Source organism: Priapulus caudatus, unplaced genomic scaffold (genome assembly GCF_000485595.1).
Source record: "Priapulus caudatus unplaced genomic scaffold, Priapulus_caudatus-5.0.1 Scaffold108, whole genome shotgun sequence".
NCBI lineage: Eukaryota > Metazoa > Priapulida > Priapulimorpha > Priapulimorphida > Priapulidae > Priapulus > Priapulus caudatus.
In genome coordinates this window covers 250,526-267,517 of record NW_014577169.1, presented here as the reverse complement: position 1 = coordinate 267,517, position 16,992 = coordinate 250,526, and the positions used below count along the sequence as shown (strand labels likewise).

The following is a 16,992-nucleotide window of genomic DNA, read 5'->3' as shown; positions in this document are numbered from 1 at the left end:
CACACACACACACACACACACACACACACACACACACACACACACACACACACACACACACACACACACACACACACACACACACACACACACACACACATATATATATATATATGTATAATGTATATTGCGATCAATTTCATCAGGAGTAGATAAAGGGAAGGGATTCCCTTTATCTACTCCTGATTTCATGGATCACTGTTATTTAGGAATTGATGAAATTAGAATGTAATTGAATTAATTCTCGTGTTTGCAAAGCATACTGGAAGTATCGTTGAGCAAATAGTGCAGAAAACTAATATTGTAGTCCACATATTGCGCTGATGCCATCATCTATTGAACTTCAATTGATCGTTTGTTGCAAACTCTTAGTTTGCCTTGCCCGGTCTTGCCAATCAACTACAGGGTGTTTCAGGTTTTACGCGCATCTGTGACATCACGCATTGTCATGGCATGCTGCTGACCATCGAGTTTCGTCTGCCCTTTTATGGGTATATATACGTGCCAGGCGCAGATCGAAGTCCGCACTGCAGCGTGTATGGCCACGGAAAGCTCAAGCAGACTTTCTTTATTCCATTTACGTTTTGCGGAATGAAAAGGGTGAGCACAATAGATATGGGGTTGGTACTAAAAGACGTACGAAATGTTGATGAATTGACTTGCGCACGTGGTGTGCAGGATGGGGTGTAGCAAATTTTGTCACAAAACTATGTTACAGGCAGACTAGTGATCGGAATTTGGTGACAGGAAAATTGTTCACATAAGCAAACCTCGATATGCTACTGCTTCCTCCTTCCTTCCTGCTTCTCTTCCAGCACATTCCCTCCTAATAATGTACCTCCTCCCTCCGTCGCCTCCACTTCCCCCTCCTCTGTTCTCCTTTACAATCTTCATCTACAAGCCTTTTCCTCCTCCACCATTCTACCTTCCTACCGTGCGTAATCAGATCCCTCCTCTTGTATATTCTCCCCATCTTCTCCTTCTACGCTACCCTCCTCCCTCCTACTCTACCCTCCTCCCTCATTTTCTACCTCCTCACATTTCCTGTGCTAAGTCATTCCTCATTCTCCTATACTTGCTTCCACATTCTCCACCAATTTTGCTTTCTTTCTTCAGCTTTTCCGCGTCCTATCCTGCTTCTCACACGCTTTCTTCCATTTCCAAACTCTTCTCTATAATTATGCTGTCCTCCATCCAGATTTACCGCATTCTTCGCCCTATCTTTCTCATTCTTCTCATTCTACGCTCCTCCTCTGCCGCCTTCTCGATTTTCGTTACCGGAATTTACCGAGCTCTACTCTTGAGAAGGTTTACTATTTGTGACTACTTTTCCTGTTACTAATTTTCCGTATGATCAATGTTCATGTGAAAAATTTGTCTGTAACCAGTCTTCCGTGTGGCCAATTTTCCTGTTTTAAATTTTTCGGTGCTTAGGTTTCCTGTGACCAGTTTTCTGTGACTAATTTTCCGGATTCCGCAGGACGGATACATATTCAGAGCAGCTTTAGTGGCATTGCTTCTCCTGCTGCTGTATGAGCATTTTGTAATGGTTTCTAATTCACGTCATTGTCTAGCCAGGCCTTATACTTCTGCCGCCCTGCAGTCTCCTGCCTCAGTTCTTACTCCTCCTGTTGCCACCCTACATAATCTCTGCACACACTTGTTGCCTGCTTACACACATGCTGCCTCCCTGCACACACTTACTGCCTGCTTACACACATGCTGCCTCCCTGCACACACATGCTGCCTCCCTGCACTCATGCTGCCTGCTTACACTCATGCTGCCTCCCTGCACACACATGCTGCCTCCCTGCACACACTTGCTGCCTGCTTACACTCATGCTGCCTCCCTGCACACACATGCTGCCTCCCTGCACACACTTGCTGCCTGCTTACACACGCATGCTGCCTCCCTGCACACACATGCTGCCTCCCTGCACATATGCTGCCTCCCTGCATAAATATACTCCCGCTGCTTCCCCCACATACAATTTCTGCTTCCATGTACACTCCGGCTGTATAAAAACGTTTATAGTACCACCATTGCGTCAGCAATCTCATGAACTTCAATCCGAAAGCGATCAGAATGTATGATCTTATTTCGTTATTTCGATTCGAACTACAGGCTGATGTCTATGGAAAGTACATCAGAGTGTGGGATTTGTTGGTTATCGAGTGGACACCATATTCACACAAGTTTAATCTACCAAGTGTCGACTTCGAAGTGGAATGTCATCTACCGATGGGATACCCCTTAGATTAGTAAGCATACCATTGACGTTTGCTGGTCGAAGTAAAATTTACGAAGTAAAATAAACGAAGTAAAATTTACGTCGGGCGGATACTGGGCATTAGACAACGCAAAATAACAGAGATAGCGAGACTTAGAATAACGAAAAACCCTATGCGTTCATAATTATTAATTAACGATACGCGGGTATGTTAATATTGGATTTGTCTGTGTTTTTTACGACAGCAACCAGAAAGCGGCATCCGAATGTGCACGTTTCTTCAACTCGAAGAATTTTCTGCCAGGTAATGCGATCTAACCGTGTACTTGAATCAAGTCCCTGTAGCCACGCGTGTAATTTGCCTGCGGTACTGATCTCAGTGAACATGTCAAGCACAGTCTCACGCTCATCATCGCCGTTACGTTACGGTAAACCACAGCGTTAAGGGAAGCAATGTTCCCAATCGGAATCAATTTTCCCCCACCACATGAAATAGAAAAAAGACGCGAGTTAGCTTCTTATAACCTTCATTTGCTTATAACCTATATTAACCTTTATTTGCCTAACGTTTACATATACAGCATATAAATTTACTTGATCTCTTATTTGTAGAAAACGTCTATTATACATACAAAAAAACGATGAAACTAAATTAATCCGTAATTAAGAGATAGTATAGCTATTTTGTGTTTTACCCACTGAAGGGAAGCGGTGTAACGAGTGAATGGTCGGTGGTAGAGAGTGGGGAGGGTGACAATTATGTCAATGAGACCCGGTGGAGGAGTCTCTTTACTACTCTGACGAGGGTTGCATCTGAGCTACTGTTTAGTAAACATGACATGGACCGCCACCAAATTATACGTGATATATTACGTGATTGTATCGAGTCAGATTGACTCTTAATTAATTAAAACGTTTAAACTTAAAAAAGATGTCCCCATTGGATGGAGCTGCCTGGATACGATACAATGTCTTGGCGGAGATGGTGCACAATGCCAGGACGTCGGTTATGGACAACGGACGTGTGGTTGCATAACAGGATACGAGGTCATAAGATTGGCATACAACAGACATACTTACGATAAATACGGACCACGTCATGGCGCCTACCAATTAGAATGTAGGCCGGGTAAGTGAACAATTTATAGCTGCAACGTACAACGGTTCTGCACACATCCGGATTAAAAATAGTTTCACGGAGATCCAATCCTCATCAGGAATCATTATTACGGTTATCAATCCTATTATTGAACGATGAGGAAGAATCGATCGATTAAAAAGCCGAGCAAGAATGATGCACATAAATATTCATACAATAAACTTCAAACGTAATTGCAAACTATTACGTACGCCTACGATTGTAAAGTGGTTATTATAGCTAACCTGCTGGTTATTTGCCAGCGATCTAGCACATATTATAAAGTCTTGGGGTAAACATGCTTTCAGTTAAAGCTAGAGATTCCTCTGCGAAATAAATGTTGTCGCGTCATTGCCAAAATGGCCGTAAACAGTGATCACACACAGCCATATAATCTGTGGTAATTAATATTTCAGTTACAACCTCTGCCACTGTATGTGAGGACACATGTGCGGAGATCACTTGCCCGGTTGGTCAAACGTGTTACTCGAATGTTTGTGCTGGCACGTGTTTACTCGACGCAGATTGCACGGACGCAGCTGCACCAGTGTGCTGCAATGGTATTTGTGTCGCATGTCAAGATGACGACCATTGTACCGATTCTGATTTACCTGCGTGTGTTGATGGCACGTGTGTCGCATGTGCAACTAACACGCACTGCAGCATGAATGCAGCACCACCAGTATGCTGCAACGGTGTGTGTGTCGCATGTCAAGATGACGACGATTGTACCGATTCTGATTTACCTGCGTGTGTTAATGGCATGTGTATCGCATGTTCAACTAACACGCACTGCAGCATGAATGCAGCAACACCAGTATGCTGCAACGGTGTGTGTGTTACGTGTCAAAATGATGCAGAATGTACGGCGATTAATGCGAACTTACCGGCCTGCACTAGCGGAACATGTGAGCAGTGTAACATGGATTCGCACTGCGTCAACGTCGTTGGACTTCCTAGATGTGTGAACAAAGTCTGCGTCGAGTGCATCATAGACACAGACTGTGGCGCCGGGGAAATATGCGACGATAATCTCATGTGTGTTGTTGGTTGCACAGACGCATCGTGCATGGCTATGGATCCGAACTCATACTGTCCGGATGGTATTGCATGTGCATGTCATCCCATATTCACTGAAGTTAACGGAGTCTGTACAGGTACGTAAATTATACGACCTATAAGTGACTGTATTCACCCATAGTCTTTACAAAATTACAAATTCCCTGATAGGCATTGTACATAATTTATCATCAGGGGCGTAGCAAACCCATTTTTCGTGGAGGTGCAAAGCCACGTGCAGGCTGCGTTCTGGGCAGGTGACCGTGGTCAATTCGCCATTGACCATGCGAAACTATAAAAATTTCTCTGGGGGGGGGGGGCAGCTGCCTCGTACCTCCGCTAGCTACTATGATGTATTAGTCGTTGATATATATGCTCATTTTAGCGGAATATAATTATGTAAGAGTATCAAGAAATATATATAGCACTAGCTAAACTAACCAAAGGGCAATCATGGGCCATTACTGCCAAATAGATGCAGGTAATTCTGTTCTAAGCAAAATACAGTGGCTGGATATAATGAGTTGTCGAAACAATTAATGTGGGCCTGTTTGAGACCGATCCGTCTGATCTCTGGATCACTTGATCCCGCTCTGGCTAAAATAAATGCAAATGTGCTTGCATGTGTCAATGCTGTGACCCCTCACCGGAGCAGCAGGGCCGTAGCTAGCGAAGAGGGGGGCATGGGGGGCTTTACGAACGTCCGTTCGCTATTCCCTCCGCTATCTTCTCCGCTATCTCCCGAGTTGTCCGCTAAATAACGGAGGACGCGTTTCACGAACCTCCGTTCGCTATTCCCTCCGCTATTTTTCCCGCTATCTCCCGAATTGTCCGCTAAATAGCAGAGGACGCGTTTCACGAACCTCCGTTCGCTAAAGTCGCTCGCTATTAACCGCATGTTAGCTCCCGAGGATAGTTAGTATAACTAGCGACAAACAGTGATTCCTATTCCGCCATATTGGATCCCCTTCGAACCCAGCACGCCAGGAGGAACAAATCAAGCGGATCGAGTTCAGTGGATATCCGACTAATCAGACATGTGGCTCGAACGATCCGGACCATATGATCAGTCTAAACAAACACGCCCAATTATTCACATATAGGTGTAATTCAATTACCAATTGAGGGCGCTAACATGATATAGACATCAGGATTAAATATGCATGACACAAAAAAATAATTAAAAATGCTTAAAATGCTTCAGTGTATACTACAACATGCACTTTACTCATTCTATAAAGCATCGCTGGTAATATTGGAATCGGTGGTTGCTATATATAGTGAGTGCCCTCCGCAGTGTAGCTCAGACCAGTCGCTGCAAATATGACACTGCACGTTACGCTTGGTCGTTGTCTTTGCAGTATGCCTTGCATGACCTATACTGTCAGATATGGGTGAGATATGCAAACGAGTGTCCCCGCCTATTTTAATGGGTTCTGACGAGTGACTCATCTCCTGGAAAATTACAGAAAAAACGTAAAATCACGCTAAAAGAAAAGCATTCATCACGTATATCATGCATATATATATATATATTTCTTAATCCCACCATATGTAGACATCGGGTGTAAAAAACCGGCCGTTATGTAGACAAATTTGTTAGGTAGACATATTTGCTGTCTACCTAATGTTTAGCATGCTATAACTTCGTTTTCGTCATGAAATTTATAATTATGTCGTGTTTATCTAGTAGAGGTGTCCTCGTTCTATTGACCTGTAACATTTTAAAATATGATAAAGCTTAAATGTGTTGTTAAGAATACATTTTCTAAAAGTGTCATATATACGTCCGTATGGAAAATCAGTCTTTAAGTAGACAGTCAGTAGCTTTAAGTGCTTTAGGTAGACAGACTTAAGTAGACATATATGTGTATATCTATCTTTGAATAGTTTTAACAAATATCTGTCTATACCCCCTAAACGCACTAATATAGATGTACTATTTCCAGAAATTGCATTTGTGTTACTGTGCAGTACTTTAGATATATTAGCGTATGGAAAATGTCTACGTATAACACTAGTTTTCGGTACTGTCCACCTATGGTTGGATTAAGAGTTATATATATATAATGCGGATGTATATATCGTGTGCGAGTATAATATGCATGCATGAGAGTATACATAATGTGCATGCGTATAGTCACTATCACTTATTAATGACATAATAATGTACTAAATTTGATTTCAGCATAAATGTCTCAGATAAAATGTTTTATTGACTATCTATGGAACTAAATGATTGCCAATACATCAAAATCCTTTCATCTGCTTGTACGTGACGGTGCAAGTACCCACGCTGGAGATGTTGTAGCTGTAAATCGGTTCACTATAATATATCGCTTCACCTTTTGTTTTAGCACCAGGTAATAATCTGTGTAACACTGCTTTGATCCCACCTGGATTCCCCAATGCGGGAGAACCCCTACCCAACTGCAAACGAGGGGATGTGAGTAATCAGAGTTGCCAAAAAGGTGACACCATTGGGACGTACGAGTGTAACTGCTCGAAAAATGACGAATGTGGTAAGACACTATATATCATTCTGTTCTATTCACATCCAGCGTACGCTTTGTGGTTCCTACCTTCATTATCGTAGTTTCCTGCATACCGTCAGCTGATACCTCCGAGAAGAGCTACGTTACTTACTCGTTTATCCATCCATATATCTATCAATCCATGCATGCATTCATCCACCCATCCATTCATCCATCCATCCATTCATCCATCCATCCATCAATCCAACCATCCATCCAGCCATCCATCCATCTATCCATTTATTCATTCATCCATCCATCCATCCATCCCACTATCCATCCATCCATCCATTCATTTATTCATCCATCCATCCATCCATCCATCCATCCATCCATCCATCCATCCATCTATCCATCTATCCATCCATCCACCCATCCATTCATACATTTATTCATTCATCCATTCATAACGCAACACCTGTTATACCGCTAGGGGCGCTGTACGCCACAAGGTGGCGCTGTTGAATTGGCACAATATCAGAAAATCCTCAGGACCTCATGTCTTACGCGTGTGGAAAGTTTCAAAATTCTAACTAAAAAAGCCCAATCCATGTGCTTCTCCGCCTTGTTTCATTATTGTTATTGTTTCATTCATTATCTGAATTTTCAGGGACGAAAATCAGCTGCGCCAACGATGGCTGTACGGGCATACCGACACTGGAGGTTTTCTTTACGTGTACCGAAGTAATCGATGGCGATCGGACAACAATAACGTGCACACCAACCTTTCTCCCTTAAATATTAATATTAAATATTTTCTTCATTGCGCATGTTTGTGATGTGACAAAATGTAGAGCCGCAATTATGCATAACGTAATATGATCCACTTAGAAATAAAGGAAAATTTATATTGGATATTATCAGGAGTGAATAATAGAGATTATTAGATCTCTATTATTCACTCCTGATATTATGATATTGATGTCGACTATGCATTACAGTTATATGTACAACCTAATCTCATCTACTGAAACCAAAGGCTCTGACTATGGCTAGGTTTTTACATCAGTGAAGCAGATAGTGATATAAACAGATCGTAACTAAAAGAAACGCGTGTATGCATAAAGGTATAGAATCAGCAAAGGGTTACCAGAACACAACGTTGTTAAAATATTATTTATTATATAAATTAATAACTGACACAGAATTAAAAATTGAATAATGATGATGATGATGATGATGATATATGATGATGATAATAATAATAATAATAATATTAATAATAATAATAATTCGGCTCGGAATTTGTGTCCGGATTTCTTTATACTTGCCTCCATTGTTTTCAAAATACAGTAAATAATACCAAAATGTCTACTTGAGTGCCAATAAATTCGGACCACATAGCACAGAGCCATTGAGCATTATTGAAGCGGCTATATCCTTCCGTAACAATTTTCTCACCCACACATTGATACAGACTTTATGCATTACAATATTTTACTACTATAGTGTGCTAATTGTTGGGGAAACCTATCAAGGTCAATAACACTAGGTCTGCTGCTTGAAAGTCTAACGGTTAAGTCTAAGTCTAAAACTAATATGGTTACTAGCGGCCGTCTAACGGCAGTCGGTAGCACAGGCTTCTTCATGTACGATGCAGCGTAAGCAAGAGCAGCGAGTTCGTCTTTTCGTCCCATATTTTTCAACCCCCTGTCCGCTAAAAAATCCTTCAAAGCATCGGCTTTCCATCGCAGAGAATCATTCAGTGTTATATCATCGTCATTTGCGTAAGCCATAACCAATATAGGATACTAAGAAGACGAAAACGAATTTTACGAAAACTCAGACCGAAAACGTTACGTCTACACACAGTTTATACAGTGCTGCGTTCGCAACGTTACTTGTTTATCCCAAATGACCTTTGACATTTCCCATGATTCGTTGCGCGCGAGATACCGAACTCGCTTATAAGCGAGTTCTGCATTACAACTGCGCATGCGCGAGTTGTCATTTGGGATAAACAATAGGTTCCCGCCAGCTGAGCTACTATACTGTGTACATACATTACGATCGATGTTTTTGACCGGCGTTTCATACGTATTTTCTAGTTTTGCTTCTGATTTCCAACAGTATGACAGTACTGAACTATGTACATTTAGTTTGGGAAGGCCCAGTGTATATAGTAGCATTTGCATACACAATTTTAAGAGAATTAGTGTTTTCAAGCCACAATGACTATTTACTAATAGTTATACTGTACGTGTGTCTGGATTAGTTCCTGGATGCATGTCGGGATCTTGTTTTGTATATCTGCTGTGTAGTTTTTTTTAATAATTCCTCATGTATCATGTAGAGATAAAATGTTAGAGAAAATCGTGGTGCCAATAATTGGAATTGCCAATAATTGATAATAACATGCTAGATGAATATTTAGGAGATGGCATGTCAGGGTTGCTGTATACACGATAGCTCTGTCCTTATGTCTAAAACAAATGGCGTAAATATCAGACTGTTTTTGTACGTTTTTCTAACATTTGTTTAGCAATATTGTATAAATTCAGATGTGTATTATTAAAGAAAGCTCGACGGTAGAAGACATTTGTTATTAATATCCCAGTATTTCAATCCGTTTTACTATCAATCTCTACCGTCTCTGTCTCTACACGAATGTATTTTACGGACGTTCCTACAATGTTGTGGGAACGTTGCACAATATCTGACAGAAATAACGATAATAACATTTAAATAACATGACGTAATTAATTAAGGTTATACGTTAACATATGATATAGTATATTTCATAAATACAGATGTCAATTTACTATAGAAAAATATGTATAATATAGCATATACGTATCCAACGTCCTAACAACGTTTTTAAAACGTTACTACATAACGTTCTGGGAAGGTGCGAGTGTAACGTTCGCATGGCACGTTTCTAGAACGTTGCTGCAACGTTATTCCTGACCTAACCAAACTACAACATTCCAGCAACGTTGTGAAAACGTTATGTGTTAGCTGGGAGAGGGTTGCATGCTATTATTAATTTTATATTGGGGGATACGGGGATTACTTCTCAGACGATCAACTCTTGCAAATATTCAAGTGAAAGAACATACAACTCTCTCAGCACATTCGGCATATTTCCTACATATCTCAATCAGTAAATGTACAGAAGTTCATATACAACTCTTAATTTCTTTCATTTCATTTAATCATTATTTTATCAACCATTGTTTTACTGTACATTAGCCATTAAGTTACATATGTATATGTTTAAAATTAGTCACACATATGCATAGCACTTATGTCGAGTTGCATCTCAAAACTACAATTTGATATTGACTTTGTTCCAAGTAAACAAAATTAAAATGTATGATATATACCATAAACATCAGGTTAATTAGTCTCTTATTACGTTCCTCAGTTGTGTACATGTTGTGTATATGTGTGCGGTACGTATGTATAGTGGTACTAAACACGAGAGACTGGTTTTAATAAAACATGTGGCTGATGTATTGCATTTATGTGCCTACAACCAAGGAGCTAAATATAACATATAATTATTATATGTTATATATATATATATACGCCTAGTGAGAGCCCGAAACGGGCATTACACAGAATAATAATGTAGTACAAATATCTATAGCTGTAAAGTTTATAGATCATCTTTTGTTCAAATTCTTTAGTCTTCGTTCACTTTTTCTTTCATACTGTTTGATTCCCTTTATGTTGAAGCATTCACAAGTTGTATGCACTCCTGTCTGTTGTCTACAACATTCCTCCACTGATCAAGAATATTACCACACCTCAGAGCACCTTTGCAGGTATCCTTATATCTCAATTTAGAACAGCCAACAGATTGGGATCCATTTGCTAGCTCGCTGTATAAGAGTGCCTTTGCTGGTCTGTCATTATCCATTCTACAGATGTGGCCAAGCCAACGCAGACGACTTCTAACTAGCTTCAACTCGATGTCTTCAACACCCGCTCTGTTCAGGACCTCCTCGTTACTGATGTAATGATCCCATTTAATATGCATGATTAAGCGCAGGTGACGTTGTTGTATTGTTCTCTGTTGTCGAAATTGATGATGGTACAGAGTCCAGGTTTCACTGCCGTACATCAGAAGTGGCATAAGACAATGGTTGTAGACTTTGACTTTAGCGTTTATTGTAAGGTCACGTGAGTTGGACACTCTTTGACGTAGTCGACCAAAAGCACATGATGTTGCTTGGATACGAGCTGCAAGTTTCTCCTTCATAGAGCAGTCATTTGTTACATAGCTGCCAAGGTATTTGAAGACGGGTGACGTTCGCCAACTTGGTGTCACCTATGAAGAACTCAGCTTCAGTACCAATGCACATGGTCTCTGTCTTTGCAGTGTTAATACGTAGTCCCATCTTCTTAGCAAGGTCGTTGTAAGCTGTGAGTAACAACTGTAGTCCCGCTGAAGTGTCACTGAATATGGCTATATCGTCTGCATATTGAGCCTCCCTGATGTACTCGGTAAGAACTTTGGTCTTTGACTTCAGTCTTCGAAGATCAAATAGATTACCATCATAGCGAAATCTGACTTTTACACTGCAGGTGTGCTTGATTTCCTTATAGAATCAAGACAAAGCAAAACAGCTGCATAGATGCCATAGAGTGTTGGTGCTAGCTAACAACCCTGCTTGACACCACTGTTGTACTCAAAGGCCTGTGTGAGTTCACCATCTACAATGAGCCTTGCATGCACGTTCGTATATAGCTTCTTGATGATTCTTATGAACTTTGGAGGGCAGCCCAGCTTACTCAGGATAATAAAGAGTAGCTCACGATTGACGGTGTCAAACGCTTTAGTGAAATCCACAAAAGCTATATACAAACTTCTGCGCTATTCTCTCGTTTTCTTCATTACCTGTTAAAGGGTGAAGATTCCATCCACAGTACTTCTGCCCCTGCGGTACCCTGACTGAGATTGTGGGTATATCTTCTCTGCAAGGTGATGTAGTCTCTGCAAGATGACCCCTATACCCCTATAATTGCCGCACTGACTTCTGTCACCTTTCTTGAACAGGATAGTGATGTTAGGATTAATCAAGTCAGATGGAATCTCCTCTGTTGTCCAGAAGATGTAAAAGATTACAAGTAGAAAAGCTCTCAAACGAGCGCCGCCATGCACAAGAACTTCAGGGAGTATTCCATCAAGGCCCGGACTTTTTCCTAATGTGGTGTTCTTGAGAGATTTACCTAGCTCTTCTTCTGAGATTGGATCATTGAAGGACGCAATAATTGGATGTTCCTCTATGTCATCCAAGATGCTTAAATCAACATCAGTTGGTTGATTCAGAAGATCACTGAAATGTTCTACCCATCTGTTCTTGATGCTATCTGGTAAAGTCAGGAGCTCGCCATCTTTTGATCTAACAGGATGGTAGCTTTTAGTTCTTGGACCGTAGACAGCATTGAGAGTGGCATAAATTTCTCTGTGGTTATTTTTTTGTGAGAAAAATTCTGCTTCTTCAGTTTTTCGCTGGAACCAGTCATTCTTTAGCTTTCTGATACGCTCTCTATGAGTATTCCTGTTCAGTTTCTTGTTTTGAAGTAGCTCTCTGATTTCTCCATCCTGCTCGTCAAACCAGTCATTCTGTTTCTTTTCCTTCTTTCCAAATACGTTTTTGGCTGCATTTTGAAGCACTTCTCTGAGATCTTCCCAATGTTCTTTGCAATCAAACAATTTTCATTTAAGAACTGTTCCAGCATTTCTTTTCTTTCATTGTTTAGGCCAGTGTCTTTGGGAAGCTTTGTGCCCTTCTTCTTTGGTTTTATGGAGAAATGACACTTACAAACAATCAACTTGTGATCAGTGAAGCAGTCTGCTACTTGATTGATTTTGGTCACTATGACGTGTTGCTTTGCAGCTTGATTTGCTAGTACATGGTCAATCTGATGCCAGTGCTTTGACCGCAAGTGCTGCCATGTGTTCTTCAGGCTGTCTTTAAGTTGAAACATTGTACCCATGATTGTAAGCTGAAATCTGGTACAGAACTCTAATAGCATTAGTCCATTTGAATTCATATTACCAACGCCGTATTTACCGATGACAGATGGCCACGATTTCTAGTCTATGCCAACACGAGCATTAAGATCACCTAGAACTATGATGTTGTCATCTTTAGCTGCTGTAATGCAAGTGCCAAGCCGCTCGTAAAACTGTTCTTTGTCTTCATGTGTTCTTTGCATAGTTGGTGCATATATACGCTGATAAGTGTAAGGTGTTCGCCACTCTTTAACTGTATGCGCACTGACATAAGCCTGTCATTGATTGGTATCGGATTTATACCTTGAGGAGCTAGTTTGTTGGAGATAGCAAAACCAACACCTGCTGCTTTCTCTTTTCCTCCACTCCAGTAGATTGTGTGACTCCTTTCAACGATATTGCCTGAGCCGGGACGTCGCACTTCACTGAGCGCACAGATATCAATACATGCTTTATCTAATTCTCTGCAGATGATAGCTGTTGCACGTTCTGGTCTGATTGAATTATCACTATCATTAGAGGTACGTACATTCCAAGCGCCAAGGGTGAGAGACTGTCTTCTGGGGGTTTTTACGTTGTGGATTGTAGGTTGGTCGTCGGTTACCCCGGACGCGGTCGCATTATACGGTCTTCGCCCACTTGCCACCACTGCCGTACGTTGTGTCGCATCGGTTACCCCGAATGCGGTAACCATATCTTCTCTGAACTATACTGTCATTATTAAACTGCGAGGCTACGCCTACGATGACGACGCTACATGGCGCAGGATAGCGTCCCTTGGCAAGAAGTCCTGTTGATCGACGGCACAGCTTAGCTGAGACACCGCAGAGAAATCTTGTTGCTTGATTGCCAGAACCGCGGCTGAGTTGACAAGAACAGAACTGCCGGTTGCCAGAGCTGTCGTCGTATTGACTGCACAGAACTGCCGATTGCCGGGACTGTTGCCGAGTTGACATCACAGAACCGCCGATGAGCACTACTAATTGCAAATGGAACCTCCCTGTGACCTTCCTGATTTGATTGAACCTACAGTATAGCTCCAGGGGATCCGATCACTAAGCACGCCATGTTTCAACACAATTCTTTATACATAACATATATATAACATACGCTGAGTGAGTCTATGTCCCCCAGGGTACTGCCGGAACATACCCTGGGTACGGTCCGGTATACCGGAACGTACGCTGGTACCAGAGCATATAAATCAACGTGAATTATATGCTCTGCTGGTACTATCTAATATGCCGGACCGTACCTCGCCTACTCCACTAACGAGTCTAGGGAGTCGCCTACGCTTACTCCCTAACCCTAACCCTAACCCCAACCCTAACCATATCAGATAGTTACCAGGGTACGTTCCGATATACCGGACCGTACCCAGGGTACGTTCCGGCAGTACCCTGGGGGACATAGACCCTATGAGCATAACTACATATACACATGTTATATTTAGCTCCTTGCCTACAACCAGTTCGGCAGCGAGGTGATTGTTGAAGAACCATGCAGATTCTATTGTTTCGCTCCACATTGTTTGTGACAGAAGTAATTTTGTAGCAGATCGAGTGCATAATACCAGTAGAGTGAGTACAGAGTGAGTAGAGTGAGTACATAATACAGTGAGATCGTCATAATTGAGAAGGATAATGTGGTTAGACGCTTAACTTTGTGAACCATTATCCATGTCACCAGACACATTTTAATCAACGGACTAAATGACCACGACTAGAACAGTACATGCATGTACGAGTATTCGAGAAATGGAAACGTTACAAATATATATTGCTAATTTCACACACGAGTATTACAAGTACTAGTACTAGCTGTTATGACCACTCGAGTTGAGTCAATAATTGTAATAGTTTTATTTGATCAGCATGACGACGTCTTTCTTCACCGGCAGTCGGTAGCAGGAACTTCTTTATGTACGATGCAGCGTAAGCAAGAGCAGCAAGAGCAGCGAGTTCGTCTTTTCGTCCCATATTTTTGGAACCGCCTGTCCGCTAAAAAATGCTTCAAAGCATCGTCTTTCTAGCGCAGAGAATCATTCAGTGACATATCATCGTCATTTGCGTAAGCCATATATAGCGTAATAACCAATATACGATACTAAGAAGACGAAAACTCAGACCGAAAACGTTACGTTTACACACAGTTTAAACAGCGCTGCGTTCGCAACGTTACTTGTTTATCCCGAATGACCTTTGACATTTCCCATGATTCGTTGCGCGCGCGAGATACCTACCTGCGGCATTACAACTGCGCATTCGCAAGGTAACTAGAACCGGCGCGTCTCAATAAGCTGGACACAATCCCACCTGGTTGGCCAGGGGTGTTGCTATCCCCCGGGCGTGGAGGGAGGTCACGTGATAACGTTGACGATGACGTTCAAAACGTTAACCCTAACGGTTACCCTCACTCCAACACCGCCAACACTAACCCTCACACTAAACATATATGTCTCGCCGCGCTATATATAGGCATTGTGATCCACAAAAATTAATCTATGGTGTGGGGACAGATATCATGATGCAAAAACCCTAACCCTAACCCTAATCCTAACCCTAACCCTCACCCTAACCCTAACCCTAACCCTAATCCTAACCCTAACCCTAACCCTAACCCTAATCCTAACACTATCCCAACACTAGTGCTGCCACGCTGCGGTCACCTCCCTCCACGCCCGGGGGATAGCATTACCCAACACGCGACAGGGCGCGGCCATTTTGAAATAACTGAAAACCTGGATCGGAACACCAGGTTACACACAAATTCTACTTAAGAAATGAATACACAAAATCAAATAAGGGAAAAGTCGAGCCATAATAAAATACAGGTTAAAAAGATGATAAGTAAAACGATAATTAGAATAGAATACGAATGGAAAATTACTCGGCCAGGGCAGCTGACGTAACAGGTCTAAATACGGAGCATAATGTAAACAAACGGCCGCATCAAGGCAGAGCACACCGGTATAAGCCGGTACGGAAGCGATGCCAGCTGGGGAACACCCCTGCTTGTTGCTAGGAGAAGGGGGTGGATCGTACACGGCCAGGTAGCAACCAGGCAGTATATAAGGCAGCCGAAAAGCAGGAGAAATCCGAACGCCGGGGCAGCAGCCCCTAGGAGCACCAAGGACAGGATCCCTGCAGGGAGGCAGACGAGCACACTAAAGACAGGATCACTGCACGGAGGCAGACGAGAAGAAGAGAGAAAGAAAAGAAGGAAGAGAGAAGTTATAGAAGGCAGAAGAAAGAAGAAAGAAGAGAGAAGACAGAAGATAGAAGATAGAAGAAAGAAGAAAGAAGAAGGAAGAGAGAAGACAGAAGAAAGAAGAAGGAAGGGAGAAGACAGAAGAAAGAAGATAGAAAAAAGAAGACAGAAGATAGAAGAAAGAAGAGGGAAGACAGAAGAGAGACGACGGAAGAAAGAAGAAGGAAGGAGAAACGGCGCGACGAAGAGAGGAGGGAGGAGAACGCCGACAGCAGGTGCCGTTGCGTCTTGTTCTCACTCCCGACAATCGCAATAGATACGTCGGGATTGCGTTCACGCCGAAGCACCTATATTTTCGCACGAAACCGGTCACTGGCCTTATGCCATAAAATATTATAGTTACGACAAATAGTACGTCACGCAGTCAGAGCACTCATAACGCGTTGGGTAACCCACCAGGTACGATACTGCATAACTGTAGTGTGTGTATGAGCAATAAAACTACCGGTTCCGTATACTTAAGTACCTTGCGTTGTGTTTATTTGTCTCATTGTTTTGCCACCTGCTGCCACGCAACACAGTCCCACTTTGCCACCGGTAGCAAGAAATGATCCCGAAAAACAATTGTGCATTCACACGCACATAATTCATATAGCGGCTACCCCTAGGGCCACTACAGTATCATGCTATGACCCTATACATATTGACGTAAGCTATATATGATGATATAACATTGATCACTGCATATTTCGGGAAGTATAGCTCGGTATCGGTATGTGTGTGTGTGTGTGTGTGTGTGTGTGTGTGTGTGTGTGTGTGTGTGTGTGTGTGTGTGTGTGTGTGTGTGTGTGT

At 42.0% G+C, this 16,992-nt stretch overlaps 1 protein-coding gene across 1 annotated transcript; it reads left to right on the top strand.

Moving 5' to 3' along the window:
• Positions 1-420: 420 nt before the first annotated feature.
• LOC106805283 (keratin-associated protein 16-1-like) lies at positions 421-7,933 on the top strand. Its single transcript, XM_014806821.1, has 9 exons — positions 421-600; positions 2,126-2,262; positions 2,477-2,535; positions 3,163-3,360; positions 3,786-4,077; positions 4,213-4,526; positions 6,786-6,950; positions 7,573-7,646; positions 7,904-7,933. The coding sequence occupies exons 1-9, from the start codon at positions 454-456 to the stop codon at positions 7,931-7,933; spliced, it is 1,416 nt and encodes a 471-aa protein (XP_014662307.1). The 5' UTR covers positions 421-453.
• Positions 7,934-16,992: the final 9,059 nt, after the last annotated feature.